This window comes from Diprion similis, chromosome 2, assembly GCF_021155765.1.
Source record: "Diprion similis isolate iyDipSimi1 chromosome 2, iyDipSimi1.1, whole genome shotgun sequence".
Taxonomy (NCBI): domain Eukaryota; kingdom Metazoa; phylum Arthropoda; class Insecta; order Hymenoptera; family Diprionidae; genus Diprion; species Diprion similis.
The window spans coordinates 19,091,177-19,108,963 of NC_060106.1; the positions used below are offsets into that span (position 1 = coordinate 19,091,177).

At 42.4% G+C, this 17,787-nt stretch overlaps 1 protein-coding gene across 1 annotated transcript in view; it reads right to left on the bottom strand.

Moving 5' to 3' along the window:
• The window catches only part of LOC124415885, a 77,224-nt gene that overhangs the window by 6,227 nt on the left and 53,210 nt on the right, over positions 1–17,787 (bottom strand). Inside the window, exons 3-4 of the mRNA XM_046896581.1 lie at positions 16,953–17,123; positions 2,729–2,842 (exon numbers count right to left, since the gene is read on the bottom strand). Coding sequence (XP_046752537.1) covers positions 2,729–2,842; positions 16,953–17,123 — 285 coding nt within the window. The remainder of the gene's footprint in view (positions 1–2,728; positions 2,843–16,952; positions 17,124–17,787) is intronic.

Genomic DNA, 17,787 nt, shown 5'->3' on the forward strand with positions numbered 1-17,787 from the left:
GTCGAAACAGTAGAGTCATTACCAACGGAAAGAAACCTTATTTGTCGATCCAGCGAATCCATTTTTGGCTCGTTGTACGGAGCGAGCCATGAGAGAAAAAGATTTGCTCACTGTGTTATGTAAATGTGAGATAAGAAAAATTTGGACACCTGGTATTTTTTACAGTTAATCAATATATGATATACCATTTATGTACGTTCGTTTGTAGCGAGCTGGCGCGTGTAAATGTCCGGCGTTAAACTAAGAGCTCAGATCTCGGATTTTACGACTAGAAGCATAATCGCGACGTCTCGGAAGCCAAAAGTACATTAAAGTCATTCCGACAGGCTCGCGACAAGATAATAAAATCCACTAATTATGCCACCTTCCTGACTACCCAGTTGCTTTCATATAAACACACATACAGGCATTTCGCATGTCTCGTCGATGTGGATATATAATGAATTGCCGATTCCAGAAGAGTCAACGCCTCGCGTAGTTACCGGTTATTTTCCTTTCCCATTATCACTGTATTGCCTCATCAATCGATTTTCTTTTATATTCACCTTCTTTTTTTCTCTATTCACTTTACAATCGTATGTAAGATTCATATTTACGAGTTTCACCACAAAAGCCTCGCACCAACGTCAATACATCACGTAGGTACCAATGTACATACATACACTTGTTTGCAGAATTCAAACACACGGTACATTAAACGATTTCTTAGCTGGAGCGGGAGCCTGTAGTCCGATGGCGTTCCGCAGAACTCTTGAAAACGTTATTCGACACATGCCTAAGTACCTGCTCGTAAGTCGGACGTGTTGCCCAACGTTTCCTGGAGCAGCATCGACACGGTGGCAAAAGCGGAACTGGCCTAGGTTTGTATTCGCATAACGCGCGGCAATAAACCTCGGAACAAGAGCCATTGACTATCGAACAAACTGCAGTCATGAACCGGGGAAAATTGTACCCACGGAAAACAAGAGTCTTCTTCTGATCTCTGAGAATTACGATCTACGAACGTAATAATTCATGTTATAGAAGCACGATGAACGTCCGACCAGAATGATCGAAGAGCTTCTGCTGCTTGGCATGCATCTCCTCATTTCTTTGTCCAACTAATTTCATCCTTGTTCTGCTCGCGCAAGGTAATCAGGAGACTGCTGATTGATTGGGAGGAGGCAGAGGTCGACTAGAAAAAAAACTACGGCTGTAACAGTGTTCGCGATTTCCGTCAACCGCATAACAGAACATATCGTTATCCGTGAAGGATCACCAAGAAATGGTAGAAGGGTCCTTAAGTCGAGACGAAGATGACGGCTGGTTCATAACTTTCAACAACGTTCTCGGTGTCGAGGTTTAGCACTCGAAAAAGAGGCTCAAGGAAGGGCCAGCCCATGTCGCACTTCTGGAAGTCGTTTACCAGGACTGGGGACGTGGAAGGAGGCAGTGCCAACCAAGGTACCAGCCATCCATCCGCCTCCTGGCGTCCAATAAGCTTCAAGAGTTGCGCGTGGTCGACGCGAAGCGTGTATCTCTGATCATTGGACACGAGGTTGGTCGTAAGAATGATCAAGATCGGCGAGAATCGCGAGGGGAAATATGAGGCGAAATGACGTTCATGAGGTCCGAAAAACAATTGAGCTGCACTTTAGAGGGTACGTGAAGATTGCGGAGGTGCGGAAGTGCCAGGATTCCTTTGAGGAGGAGAGAATGGCCGCTGTCCAAAACGATTACGTCTTGACCTCAGCCACATTGTGATACTCGAAAAAAGGAGAGTCCCAGATGCAAGACCACTGGGTCTGGACGTAATTTGGGGGAAAGATTACACTCAGTTTCAACGGGACTTGATTGTTACGCTGATGGGAATTGAGCCGAAGACCAACGATGGTCGGTTAATTAAACGCTTCGGTAGATGAATATTGAAATTCTATTTGGCCGTCGAGAGCTATTAATTTTCGGTAAAAATACAGCGCAACGAGTTTAAACAATGTAAGAGCAATGCTGGTTCTCTGTTACATAATACACACACACACACACACACACATCTTGTATACCGTGTAGTGAGTAATGACATTTTCGAACGGCCTTGTCAGGGTTCGATTTACATTGATCGAACGTGAGCATCGCTTGTATAAATCATGTATTATAATCTGTACTGTGTCTCACGGGAATGACTGTTCACCGCCGTTTTGGTTCGGTGAAAAATGAAACTTAGATTCTAATTCTCGAGTGGCAGACGAATGTACTTGCACAGCGTGTGTTCTCTGCTCATTTCTACACTGAAGTTGAACGGAAAACAATCGCGGTAGCATCGACGGTATTTGATCTATCTTGTTGGTTCGTTGGGGAACGTTTGCCTGTGCCATGGTTCTGGACTTTACCAAGGGAACTCGTTTCATTTTTTTTTCTCCCTCTCTCTTTTATCCTTTTCTTCTATGATGTAACGAACATAATATATTATACAACTAACCATTCCACGAAGAAGATTAACAAGAGTTACATAGACAGAATCGTACTGCGATTTCTGCAGGTTGCAAATTATAGATACAAGAATAACGCTGATCGCTTTATGTTCCAGAGAGATGAATTTCTCGAGAATCGCATTGTAAATTATTACTCTCCAGACTTTAAAAAAAAACTCTCAAAAATTAGAATTTTATTCTAAATTGGTTAGCTGGAAGAATCGAAGAGCGATATTTTGAAACCAGTTAGCCAGATTTCATTTTCACAGTATTCGACTCACCTTCGAAGCGTATTTCAGCATGAGGATAAATCAGCTGTCCTTGCTGAGGTAGAAATACGTAGGGAACCTTCTCGGGGACTTCGGCATTACTGACGAATGTAGCCGCGCCGCATTCTGCAAGCATAAAACAAAAAGAAGATAAATACTCGAACAAGATATAAAAGGATAAAAAAATCTTATCAATTACGGAATTATCCCGAGTGTAGGATCTGATCTTGACGCTGATCCGATGCACCCGGTTCATTTCCATGCGTATAAATTAGCCGCAAAGCGTAAAGTTGAATCAAACGTATAATCGTCTAAGAGAAGAGCGAGACGTGGCGTGAAATAACAGCTGGAATTCCCGCTGCTAGATTAATCGTTAAAAGCGGATCATTAAGCCCAAAGACCCGATGTGGAGTTTCGTTGAACCCATGGACAAATATATCGCGAAATAAAATTGAAGTAAATTATGAATATTCAACGCGCTGAAAACGAGCGTGAAAAAGTATCGACCCGTTGGAATTACTTTGCCGCATCTGTACGCGTTCGACTTGCAAGAATCAAACGAAGAAAATTGCTATCCGATGAATGGATTCACCGCGAAACCTTCACGAAAGAAACGGTACCGATTTCTTACCGTGTGAATTAAAGGGCTATAACCGTACTTCGAGAAGACTTGAGTCTCGCGTTCCTGGGCGTCTGCATTCGCAGTGCAGATTCACATCAGCGCAGGTCGAGTCCCTTCGCCTTGGCGAATTACAATTTAAAATTCGGAATAATTTATAATCAACGCTCGACTGATTGGGCAAATAAATGCCTTCAGTTTGACGGAGCGAAAGCGATGGGAACCGGGGTGAAAGCAAAAAGAAACAAACAACAATAATAATAATACTAAATCGGCAAGACGATCGATCGGGACTTGAATCGAGTATTAATTTATTGATCATGTATGAAAAACGGACCATTGGACTGGGACAAATTGATGACCAGGATCGTCCATCGCTCAACGACTTATGTCGATCCCTGAAGGTCCCATGAATTCTATTCGCAACTCTATACCAAGGACAGTCGAGTTATCGTGCGAAATTGTGCAACGACGGTGAATTTTTTTTTTTTCTTACATCGGATGCCTGCTGTCAAACGATATCCAATATTTTAACGATCGTTCTCTCGATCGTCGAAGTTCTTTGACCTGGCGACGAAGAATATAGGAGAAGGAGATTTCGACTGAATAAAATGCAAGCTTGTCTCGATATTTACTACTAGTTTGATCATTATGGTAATATCAGGAAACCGTTAGATCCAAACACATTAAGTGGATTCCCAAAAAGTTCAAGATTTCGCAAACATCTGCGCCTCTGAAGCTGGTTGTTTGCCGCTGGTCAACTCGTTCGGTTATGTGTTAAATTTTTTTCTTCCCTTCTCCGGGCTTTTATCCGGGCGCGTGACGTTAGAACTTGATCAAGTGAAAAATGAACACTCGAAAATGACTCGGGAGTGATTAAGTGACCGGACTTAATTCGACCGTAGGTAAAACGCAGTTACGATAGTCTCGTTACGGACGATTACTTGTTCGATGGTTTGTCCACTGACGTCAAGAGTAAACGGGTACTTGAATATTTGCAATTGCTTTGCAGACTCGGACGCGCGAAACCAACGAAACATTTGACGCTCTAATGTTCGCAGAAATTCAATTTCATCGTTCAATACCTCACGTACGCTCTCGGCGTATTACCATGCACTCATTTTCCTTCGCACTTCGAGCTTCGCAGATGCTGGCTGCCCTTTTCAAGTACCGTTGGCGAACGGCGATTTCAGTCGAGGCATTAGCATCCCGATACTAGAAACCCGGAAGGCGAGGATATATTGCCGAGCAAATATATCTTCCCAAGTTCCCGTAAATACAACTTAATATTCAAGTTTTAGGTTCGAACGTACGCTGGAACTTTTTCCAGTTCAAAAGCAGCCGGTGTTTCTTATAGTCGTTAGATTTCACAGTCCCAATATCCAACTCGAACTCCATATTTGTACTGCAATTATAACTTCTTATGGATTTCTCATTACATACTCAAATAAGTCTGGTTAAAATTTTCAATGCTGTTAGATCAGGTAGATTCGACAAGATATTACAACTTATTACACTTTCGTTAGACTTCATGGTCTCAATGCTCGACTTCAACGCCAACTTTGGAACTTAGTCGTGATGTCTCGTGGAGTCTTCATTACAAGAAGACGTCTGGTTATAAGATGTTGAACGCCGTTAGAGGAACAGTGAATCAGCTGATAAAACGCAGTTGCTGGCACGCGAGATCGGAGATTCAAGTTTTTAGTAACCTCCTTAGCAACTCGGGGTGTCCTTTGCAGCTTTTGGGGGCAACGGTACTCCGTGAATTGTGCGCTTCTTGATCTTGTACCGCGATATCTTCCTCGTCGTTAGCTTTCGCGTTTCGTTATGTAGTTTTTTTTCTTCTTTCATCTCCGGTTTGACTCGATCCCGTCGAACGGACATCGGAATACCGTAAAATACTGGAGGAATACTTTAAATGAGACTGTCCTTAATTTACACTCAATACCCACGCGCCCAGTCTCCTGCATGCACTCGTCCTCCTCAATTAATTAAAAATGGCGGCTCAACCTGGGCTGCAGTCACGTTGCGTTTATTTAAACCATTACGATCTTCTGGATCAAGATCTTTTTATACTTAGAAAGGAGGGGAGATAAAAAAGGGGATTAAAAGGAGGGGAATTAATAACAAATAAAATTCTGACGAGTAATCGAACCTTATAGCAATAGGAAAGTGCTTGTGATGTTAAAATCAATCGCAAAGATAGAACGAAAATCACTTGGCGATCAATTTAAGGTATGATTTATCAGAGAACAAGTATTTCCAGTATTTTTGTAAGCGAACGTAACTCAGAAGTGTAATATTACGATAAATATATCAGGCAAAGCTTGATACATAGCGTAAACTTTGAGGAAAATTTTTTGGTTGTTTATAAATGTTGTTAGCCCGTTATAATCCTGAGTTAAGTATCAAACTCGATAGACGAAACAAAACGATACCAAACGAGGTAGGGAATTCGAGTTTCAGATTTAGATTCGGCATCGCCAAACCTGGCGCGAAATACCGATTTGCCTAAATAATGGTTATTGACCCGTGTCGTTAATAAGAGTCCCATTTGTATAAAAAAAAGTGAAGTATGGTATCATTAGAACCGTTGATAAATGATTCGTCGTAAATTTGAGAGGTTCGTTTTGGTCTACAGGAAGTTGATTATTATTATATGTATTGAAATAATTCCAGTTAAACCTATATACAAGTACACACGTTATATACTGCAAATAAGCACCGTTTACTGCAGATGCTGGAACCCAGCAAAAGGTACGATACGTATAACGTGTACCATATTTGCTTCCCAGGTATCAAGAGACGATGAATTGCAAGTATTCATCTCGTAAGCTCAAAGCTATGTCTCGATATTGCGGGAGGTTTTGCAGGTGGCGTCGTGGATCGAAATTATCGCATTCTAGTTATGAACTTTAAGGTAAAGACTCAGCCGCAAGAAGACTCGAGTGGTGTAAACTAATGGGAAAATATAAGAGCAATAGAAGATGCTTTCGAAGCCTCTGGCGAACGTTGATGCAGATTTGTCCTGTGGCTCTGGTCACGCGACGAGCAAATCACAGCCACCGTGCAGCATCGAAGCACCCTGCATGTATGCAGGTATGTGCACAGCACGGTGGTTTTAAACAACGAATTCCAGCTACCTGGTAGCTGTCCATCCTCCACCTTCTCTATAGCTCTTCAGAAAGTCGTTAACTAGGAAACTGAGGATTTCTTCGTTCGGTGTAATTCTATGTCGACGCATCGTCGCCGACTCTCGTGTACTTTAAGTATACCTGCACAAGCTGATGCGAGGATGCAATCAGGCGGAAAGAATTCTCCCAACAAGTTCCTGGCAGACCATCATATCCACCGCGACTTCGAATAAGCTGGGAAACCGATATTGACACTAAAGCCTGCTCATATCTCTTGGATGCGAAACGGATGCTCGAAAATAATTGTATAAGTGTAATCGTATCAGTTCTAGGTCCTGAACTTAACCACAAGTAAATGACAGTGTTTGATAAGCGAATTCGAACGGTCGTATTGAATCAACATGGCCGCCGTTTCCCCACTTAGAATTTTATTTCAGTTGAAAGATTTTTCACAGTATTTTACAGTTATCGAAAGTTGTTCCACGTCGAACGAGATGACGGCAAGAATAATTCAGCTACAATATCACCATCGACGTAATTCTAGAATCTCGTTACTTACGATGCAAAGTATTATTGCCTACGCTTAAGGAGCGTGCAAAATTAAACAAAGCACAGTAGTGAACTAGTTTTTGTACTTATTAATTATTTCTTTCGTTATTTCTTGTGTTCCCACTTAGCGAGAACAACCGGTCTGTAATTTATGAGTCTTAGTATTCACCGAACGAGTGTAAATAAGGTAAGAAAGAGTCGAAGAAGTTAAAAGAGGCGAAAAAAGAGCGGACAATTTATCGACCGTGATAGTTTTATCCCAGTGCTTTTTAATCGGGTCTCTTGGCGGGCTCCGTCGGATAGTTTGCCTCTCTGCTCGCCATGAGAATCACGAGTAGAAAAAGCTGAACCATTAGGGATCTACGCTTACGGACGTGGCACGTGCGATGGCCGCAAGACTCGGAAACGCTTAGGAGCGACCGAGGCGTGCTCTACAATTGACATTGCTTTTTTCCTTCGTCGTTGGATTGGATGAATTGCAGAGATTGCAGCCTGGCGATACCCTCTGCAGCACTAGGTACGTTATGCCCGGGCACGTTTATACGTTCCGCATTAGTCCAGCTGCTTGGCCACTCGCGTCTAAGTAGTAACCATACGGCAGCAGTGGCGGCAAAATCTAATGACAACATTTCCTGAATTCTGTACCGGCTGACATTCCACCTGCAGCGCCATACGCATCTACTACCTTCATATCCACATGACTACATGAGGCTAATATCAGCTTCTCAATCTTCAAGCCACTGCACTCGGCGGAAAAATTTCTATGATAGGTACCTTCTTGCGGTTTCCAGTCGGCACTCATGCTAATATGCGGATAACCTCGCGTGGCTCAAGATTCTTCGATACAATATAAAGACGCGGTTCTTCTTACTGTATACCTCAGAGTCGATCCAGAGGGAAAAAGCACTATCAGATTGTATTTATGACCTCTTTTACTTCGGCTTTTACGTTGCAAAGCTGTTAAAGTATTTGTAACACTAATCGTGGTGTGAACTGCAGAGTATATTGTTCATCTAGACTATCCTTGACTTTAATGGATTCTTCGTTTATGATCTACAAAAAGATACCAAGTTTTCCAAGAGATATTAGAATATAATCATAAATCAGGTATCCAAAAGAAGCATTTCTGAAATCCAGAAACGTAAGCCAAACTACTATTCAAATATAGGAATTTCGCCAAAACACCTCAAGTTTTTCAACTACCCAAAGTTGCATTTAACGTTGTGCAGGAAAAAATATGACGAGAGATGAAAGAAAGAGGTTTCATTGTGCCGTTTCTTTGTCGGATAGAATCGACTCCGTGTTTTCGCCCCTTTTAATCCTCATCATCCGCCACTCGAGGTTCGAGTATCCATCCATAGATAATAATGTATAGGTAGAAGTCTGATCCTAGCTTGGAATTTATTGTGTTGCCGGCTCTTGGCCTGGACTTCACAATACCTCAAAAACGTGGATGCTGTTATCAGAGCCGCGTTATGACACCCAATCATAAGTTGCAGCATAAAGACCGGGTACCAGAGCTTCCAATATAGCACCTAATCCGCATCTAACGAGCATTTGATCACGCTATAACTCGCAGTTGGGTTTTTCTAACGTACATACATATGTGCAGCTTGGCGTGGTATAAGAAATTCGTAACTTCGAATAGAATATCCTGCAGGATATCGTGACATATGCGCCTTACGTCACGTCGTAATGTATTCCGAACTGCTGCTCCCAAGCCGGACATCGAGAGATGAATAAACGGACTATTGATACGTGTCCGTTATGTATGTATACTAGGGTGGCGCAAAAAATCGACTATTTTTTTTTTTTTTTTCGAGTCTCGTGTGACAAAATGTTAGTTTTTGATGTTTTAAGAGCCCACTCCAAGGGACAGCTAAAAAAAAAATTTTAAGAGGTCGCTCCAAATTTTTTAAAATGTAAAAAATCGTCAAAAAATTATATTAAAAAAATTATAAATTCAGTATTTTGTTTGATTTTTAATTCATGTCGTGGTGTATTGTTATCGATTCTTTCTTACTAAATTAAGGGAAAAAAACTTTATGAAGATTTAATATGAGTATTAAAAGGTCGCTCGAAAAGATCTAAAGAAATACACCAAAAAATTGAAAAAAAATTATGAGCGACCTTTCAAAATTCAAATTTTGAACTGGAACTTTCGGAAACTTACTTTTTTTTTTGTCTATAAAATTATACCGTAACGAGAAAAAAAATTCAAAAAAAAGAAACGATTTTTGACGGTTTCTGACGTTTTAAAAAATGTGGAGCGACCTCTTAAAAATTTTTTTTGAGCCGTCCTTCGGAGTGGGCTCTTAAAACATCAAAAACTAACATTCTGTCACACGAGACTCAAAAAAAAAAAAAATACTCGGTCTTTTTACGCCACCCTAATGTATACGTACTGAGGATTTTGACCGATTATAAAGGGATTAATTACCACCTTGGAATGAAGAATAATAACAGTGAAAATTAGGAGAAAACGGTTAGCTTGCATGTTGAACAGTATATTTACACATAGAGTACTTATGCATCTGAAGAGAGGAGAATAAAATTAATTAAGGGAAAAAAAGAAGGAGAAAATTACAGACAGAGAATCTTCTTTTGTGTCTCATTCCTGCGGATGAGAGTGTCGATTACCTCGCGCAGTGTTGCCCAGCGCTAAACGTACAGAAGTGCAGTTTCAACGGAGTATCGTTACCGTAAAGTAATAAATTTTAATGAAAGTAATTACGTTATTTGCAATGTAATTATTACAACACCTCCGCGGTAATTTATAAGATACGCCTATATTGTGTTATCGGAAGAACGGCGGCCACCCGGGGGAAAAAATGTGTATAAATTAAAAAATTAAAAATTGAAAAAGAAAAATAAGAGGAAAAAAATCCCCGACGGTACTGTTAGTTATTAATAATAGCTATTTACGCTGTTATATACCGTGTGGGTCGATTGTCGGATGAACCTTTACACCTGGCTTCATATACAAACCAAAGTCTAACGCATACCGAGTCGTTAAACGTTAAGCTTGGCTATTAGTCGCTGCGCGGAGATCAGAACCGAGGAATTTTCATACTGGTTTGAAATTTGAATTATTACTATTTTATGCACCCTGCAGTTTAGAAACACTGGACATTAATCCACCGGGAGAAAAATTCCACGGTGAAAGTCGACTCGCACGATAGGAAAATTACACTTTTTTTCTTGATCCATCTCTTTCTCTCTCTCGATCTCTTATATCTACTCTTCTTTCGATTTTGTAACGCGTATACGTCTATGGATATCGTTTTAATACATTATCATCCTGGCTAATTGCACGTACCGTAGAATAAATCATCGTCGAATAGAATTTCGGCGTCAGACGTCATTGCGTAATCGTTAGCCGTAAACGGCTCACGTCGCAAGCCAATCAATGTAGAATCGTATTTATATCAAATTGAAAAATGTGCTTGGCAAGATCAACTCGCCGCCTATCGTGTCACACTCAGAACTTCCTTTTGATTTATTCATCAAGCACTCTTATCCGGATTCAATTACAGCTTGAAATGAATTGGTCTCGTCTTGATAAAGGTCGTTGTACCATCGCCGAGCCAGAATCGATTATATCTTCGGCTCGTTAGTCGTCTTACACTAGACAAAATCGAGGAGAGAAACATCAGCAAATCGAAAGGTGTCATAAATAATGCCGCGTGCAGATTCCAAGCTCGCATTAGAACACGGAAAAACGAGATAGAATTTGCTACTTCTTCTTCAACTCAGAAACGAATCCTCGCGCACTTTTTCATTCAGGAAAGGTCAGAAGGGTGCCTCGAAGACTTGCGGCTAAAACGGGACTACATGACACCGGAGAGTGGTCGTTTACCTGGATCAGGATTGGTTTCACGGTGTTGTCTACGCTAGCCAAAGCTGGTCTAGTCGGTTGCTGAGAAACTGGGAAAGCAGTCCCATTAATATCTTCGAGGACGTGTTGCGCCGATGAACACTGGCTCTGCAGTGGCTGGATTGAAACCTGCGGAATCGCCGATGCCCGGACCCTCGGGGTCAAGGTGCACCGGCAGAAGTCCGCCAAGGTAGAAAACATTCATTATACACACCTTGTCGCCCATCTCCCACGTAGTCGACTCTCTTACATCGTAAATTACATTGTCGATACCCGTTAGTCGCCCCGCTAAAACATTATTACGATAATTAAACGCACTTGGGATGCGACAAGAGTCGTCCGGATGAAAAATCGAGAAGATATGATCTTTGGAAAATTCGAGCACTACGTGTGACGACAGTGGATTCATTAATGGTTTCCAGGTCATGTCAGGTTCGCAGATCCGTAATTGAACTTCAACCGAACCTTGCTTGCATCTCGCTTTGTCTTTTATTCCATTCCCATTTTTGTCTGCAAGGCAGATTCAGCCATAAAGCTTTCGTCGAATGATGACCTTAGAGGAACAGGTGTACGTAAGTATGAATGATTAACGATGACGGCTACAGATATCAGCCATAGCTCGAGGGGAACTTCACCTACGAGTTAATATGTGAGGATGGGGTCGTCGATAGGTCGCACTTTGAGCGCTGACAGGTTTGCACCTTCCGGTCAATTTGCACGACTCCTTTGAACCTTGAGTGCCACTGGAGAAAACTCCTGCTCTCTGAATCCTGCACGAGGATCTGACAACGAGAATACCTTCATTCTCATGTCAGCGAGGCTTGTACGGTGGAAATTTACGAATGGGATAAAAATGAAAAGGCATTGTTCAGCTGACTTCAGACATCACGTGCGTAACTTCAGTTTTATGAATCACAGTCAAGTTCCTTATACACTCCGAAGCGATAGATTCTACTTTGAACGATCGCTTCATCTGTCATACAATCATTAATCAATTTACAAGACACCTTTGTTGGTGTGGTGTTATAACCAGTTTTTTCCATTCCTAGACGCACCTTGGAACAGAATAAACGTTACGACGAACCATTCCGACCATTCTATACTATAAAGTGCATTCATATGGCTAGGCAGAAAACTTTCTTTATTCGGATGTTTAAATCGAAGTCACGATCAGGTGCATCATCCGCAGTCTCCTCGTAGCGTTCTCAGACTGCACGTGCATGGTAATGAATACGTTCTCTCTTCGAGGTTCGCGGTCCATCATTCTTGGTGATTTTTTTCCACGTCGTCGGATGCCAATATACCCATAATCCACGCTGGTCGGTGTATCGTAATTTAGACCTCCCCTGTTTGACTGACGGCACGTGAAAGAATAACAGATTTCGTTGGCAACCTGTGGTTAAAGAGGGGCGCGTACCTAATTATGATTTGGCACGGGAGCGACGTGGTCCATACCTCGTGCGAACTTCCCCTGGGAGATATTATAATTTCACGTCCAAGAGGAGCCGGCGGTCGTCTTTGGAAGTATTGAAAAGGTAATGGTCGCCATTTGTAATCCAGGTCGAGCAGCTCTTCTTCAAAGGTCCTTAGCGGTCCGTTTTCACAACGTGCTTGCTCAATGGCCAAAGAAGTCTCAGCCGTAAATTCGTTCGTCGACGAAACTCGTGTTTCACGATCTTGTCCGAATCATATCGAGTATCCGGAAGACGCTCTCATTAAAATTTCGAACCAAGCAGGCATCGAGTTGTTTCCTCGTTACTCTCACCTCTTGCATATTATATTAATTTTGCAGTTTATCGATGGATGAACAAAAAAACTCGAGACTATGGATAATACCTGCCCTTTCATACCGCACTTGACTCGCTGCGATGTACGGCGCCAAGAAAAGTTTAAAAGCTTCTTTGACAGGCCGCGTGATTCCTTTTGTCCATGTTTATGGCCTCTCCTCGAGTCCCTGATGGCATGTTATTACGAACCCATCCCTGGTGTATCTATTAATCGATTCTAATATGGCCACGTCGATGAATTAAACGAGTGGGCGAGTCCGTATAGGTTATGCCCATTGCTCGGGTGTACAGATGTTACACGAACATCGGATGCCATTGTCCGTTTGTCTCTGCAGGACCATCAAGGTACTCTAAGCCTCGTATCAAACGGTGAGATCCTTCCTCCGATACCCGCGAGGAGAGTACCGTTCCAAAGATAGATGGACATAAATTTGCGTCCAGTATAAAGCTCGCTACAAGCCTTGCCCATACGTGCACAACGCGCAATCATTCATGCTAATTATTCAGTCTATACGTAGATGGTAAGCTTGCTTTTGCTCGTCGATCGCAAAGGACTGATCGAAAAATCACCTCCGCCACTCTACCTTCTGGACTGAACACAGTGGCTAAATCGGGTTCGTCCGGTCCGCATAGCGACCTTTAGACCTTGTGACTGCGACTGCAGGAGCGACCCGGAAGACCTGAAGGATGTAAACAGGGAAGACGGAGGCTTGAAGAGTGGTTAAGTACCCGGTTGCGCCGGGTGACCACACTGTGACGTTAATTACCATAAGTTGATTAAATTTCACAGCAGTCGCCGGTGATCACCGGATGTCTAATGAATAAATAAACTAAGAGTTGAGTCGTATTTTTCTCCGACTCCTGCGGACGACGCGCAGGATAATCGAAGTAACCGGCTGTAAGCTCTATTCAGAATTTTCCAAAGTCAAGAGAACGAATTACCACGAATGGAAACGCTCGTGGTCCTGCAACTCTCCTGATCGTGAATTAGGTACAAGATCATCACTTGCTTCGCGTCTCGATTCAATCGTACATTTCACGAATTAAGCGTTCGATCCACCGTCTTCCATTACCTGGACCACCTTATTGCCCCGTTATTAGGGCCCGAGTTCCATTAGTCCCAGTTCCATCATTGCATGGTACGGAGTGCAACGATCATCATGGATCTCGGATCGAAGGATATACCCGGTAGATTCGATCTGAACGGTGCGTTGAAATTGGGAACAATCAAAGAAGTGTGTGGAAGAAGGGCTTCAACCTTTGCGGTACCGGTACCGTATGCGCTGGATCCATGCACTTTGACCTGACTGCATCAAGACATTAAAGAAGGCGGAAGAAAGACTTCCTCCCCTTCCATGGATTTTTTTCTTCCCGTTTCAGGCACTTCCTGGTTTCGCTTCTTCCAACAGCTGTGCCCAAGAACCAGAGACCATCATCGGCGGACCTGCCGAGGACGGCGTGATTCGGAAGCTGGTAATAAAAATTGCTACCGATGTTCGGCGCCCGTTGATCTTGCCCAAATATTAACTGCAGATAATATGTCCTCCGGGGCTTGGGCTTGGGCTTAAGGCCATGAAGACGAAACCTGGCAGGTGCGGGATGCCGAGTGAGGTGATTGATGAAGGCCAGGGCGGTGCGGTGAAGGTGGGTCAGGTGAGGGTCAAAATGGCTGGTCGAGGCGCCCTTGAAGACGGAGGCTGGAGAACCGAGGCGTCATTTATCTCGGGGGCAATGCTCATTCGTTCCCACTCGTTTGGCAGGATACGAGGTTTGTGTGCATTCACGCGACGCCCCGTGCAGTCCATGGATATACGTGTAATTGACCATTGACTGAGGTTTCCTCCTAGGATGCGGCGTAAACCAACACCATGGGTTCGCTATTTTTTCGGTTTATCCCGTTTACATTCATCCTTCGAGCTTGTTTGTCCGCCGTTTTCTCTTGCATTCGTCTCTTTTTCTCCCACAAACTCGCTTCGTGCTATATATATATATATACGTATATATACGGTAACACGCTTCGCTGTAACGAGATTATTAATTCCACCGTTTAAACCCTCCTCAGATGAATAATCGCTACCATCTGTTACGGGCTTTCCAACTATTTGTCGACCTTGAATCACCTTTGCGTACTCCTGCAGGATAAGCCGTCTCGATTTGGAGTCTGATGGACTTGAAGTGAATTGAAGTCACTCGGTGACTTTGAACGGGTTCGTGGACTACGTGATTTGGAGTCAGCAGGAGTAACGTCAATCGATGATGCCGAATTCTAAACTGACCCAAAAAAATAACGATCGACCCTTTGAAACTGCGCATCGATTGGCGGTTTGATTTTGCTACAGTAAATATAATTCGTGGTCTGATGCAGACTGCACAAAAATTACACTGTATTTATATTTATATTATACGTATAGTTTCTCGATTCGTCCTCCTTCGTCCTTTTTGTATAATGTATAAGGAAAGCCACGTCTCCTGAGGCGCAAGTGGCTTCCGAAAAAACTTGGAATTTCTCTTCACCCCCCGCGGTGCGTTGGCGAGGCTTTGAATCGAGCCTTCAATCAGCATAATCGCGGCGTAGAATTATCCGATATTCCCAGAGCGGTAAGACCGTCTTGAAAATTGGTTTCAATTGATCGTCTTGACGTTTTGACACGTGATACAACACTCGGCATTATTCTGCTCCGCGGTGGTGCAATTTAACATTCCGAAAATTGGCTCCGTCGTTTAATGACTAGGTGAGATGGCCGGGTATAGATCATACAAGTGTCAATCAGTGATCGTCCCTTCTATTTCGCATCGAAGAAATCTCCTTTCTGCAAAGTTAGTCCCGTTATCGAGTGAGAAGAAATTTTTGACGGTTGATGACGTCACGCGTTTCGAAACGGGATTGAAATTATCCGTCACTTTTCGTCTGCCCGTGCAAAGCGAGATAAATTTAATATACACGGCGTAATAATAAGTGTCTCGACTCTTTGAGTCCTGCCAACCGATTACCGAACAATAACGATAATTTATCATCATTTCGCGATATTATCAGTCAGTCGATGTAATACCGACTTTAAAATTCCGCTCGATTCCTTGAGACGTCGGTTAATTCCCGTTCATTTTGATTCCGTGTTTCGAACCCGCGAGAATATAAAGAGGCGGAAAAAAGCGGTTGACCGATAAACGCGAAGAGCACGATCACCCAGCGGCGAGAGAAATTCACGATGCCGGTATTTTTCAGATTAAATAATGGACCGCATTAGGCCATTCCCGGTGCATGCCGGGTCGAAAAATCGGCGGCGTAATCAGTGGGCGTCCTGAGCTCGCGACGGCTGTAATAATCTCCGGTATTTTACACTCTTTGCGGAAAAATAAGAGGAACAAGAAAATTAAATAAAAGATATTCATGCGACGATACGAGATCCTTGGATATAGGCTCGCCACAAATCCCAGCATGCTTGTAAAACTGGCAATTTTCGTTCGTTTTTCGCACCTTTATCCGATTAATTGAGCAATTTTTTACTCAATTTACAAACTTTTCGCGTTTTATATATCGTCACCTGCTGCGTCGAGTTTAGATTCACGATGCTGGACTTCTGACGTTTGTAATTCGCGATTTGCACAGCTGTGTAAAATGCAGGTACATCTAAGGAAAATTTGTAATGAAAGCAATTTTCTATGCTTGAGATTCCGATGACGGAAGTTGTTGATACCGACTCGACTGTCTCGGCTTTGCGTGGAATTTAAACGCACGTATAGTGCATTACGTGTAAATATGCGGTAATCGGTACAGCAAGTAACGCATGTATGATCGATTCGCGGCGCAAAATGTCTAAGAAATATCGAGTGAGTCAATTTTTGATTTTAATGAATTCTGACTGAAAACACGTGAGCAGAAACTCACTAATAATAATAAACGAAATCGAAAGAAAAACGTGACGACGTTCAATTTACGTAGAATATATATTGTTACAAGCGTGGAGCAGTAAATTCGTTAAATAACAGGGTATAAAAGCTGGGTTCTAATCATGCATGCATGGGAAAAACACGAACATATTGAACAAGCGGTAAACGAAACTTCAAAAGTGGATAAAGTGCCTTTGGTTTTTGCAGGATTGAAACCTTAAACAAATTGGACGATTAGATCGTGTCTGCGTTTTCCGCATTTCACTGTATACTTTATTCCGTTTGTTCTTTCCCCTTGTTTTTTATTATTTTAATTTTGCGCAACGCACGGATCGACGAGTGCAACCGATGATCTAAGTAATCTAATAATTAATCAACTCACCGTGAATGTCGTCGACGCAGATGCTGAGGTCCTCCCTGAATACCGGAAGTTTCGGGCTGCACTGGCAGGTGTAGGAACTGTTTGAAACTGGAATCTCCGGGGAAGACGAGGCGAAGGAGAAGGGACTTGCGGTTCCGCTGCTGAGCACGACGCATGCCTCGGTGGAAGATTCTGTAAATTATACAAGGTGGGTATAATTAACGAGGAGGATTGATAAGAATTAATCAATTCAATCGCGGGAGGGAATTCTTTAACAACCTTGTAAACCAAGAATGTCACAATGCCTAACGAGAATTAATCCTGACGAATTGATCCCCTAAAGAGCTACGGGCTTATTATTGTTAATCATCCAAGAACTCGGCTTATCGTGTATCATCTCGTCAAACTACGAAACGCCGGGGATTTACGTAAACGAGGGAATATCTTCGTTTATAACAGATGCACATTACACGGGTATAATGTGATCTACACAGACGCCAAGTCGACGATACTCGCTTGAATGATTGCCTACAAGCTGCAGGTTTTATTGCATTAGCTGTACATGTTCTAACCCCCTTTAGAAATTGATTGCATCTTTTCGCTTTTATATTCTTTTATTAGATTTTAATCCTTTTGAAAAAATTTAGTAAAATAAGTTTTTCTTTTCTTTATAAATTTATATATTTGCGTCAAAAATTATCGGCGATGAATAAATTATTGTAATTACCGCTATTACTTTTCTCGAAAAATGTATAAATACTAACGAATTTTTTATACGAATATCATATACAGCCAGGAATTTGTACACAGAGTTCATTCGCACTGACCCTGATTCGTGTTTTAATTGCTGGATATT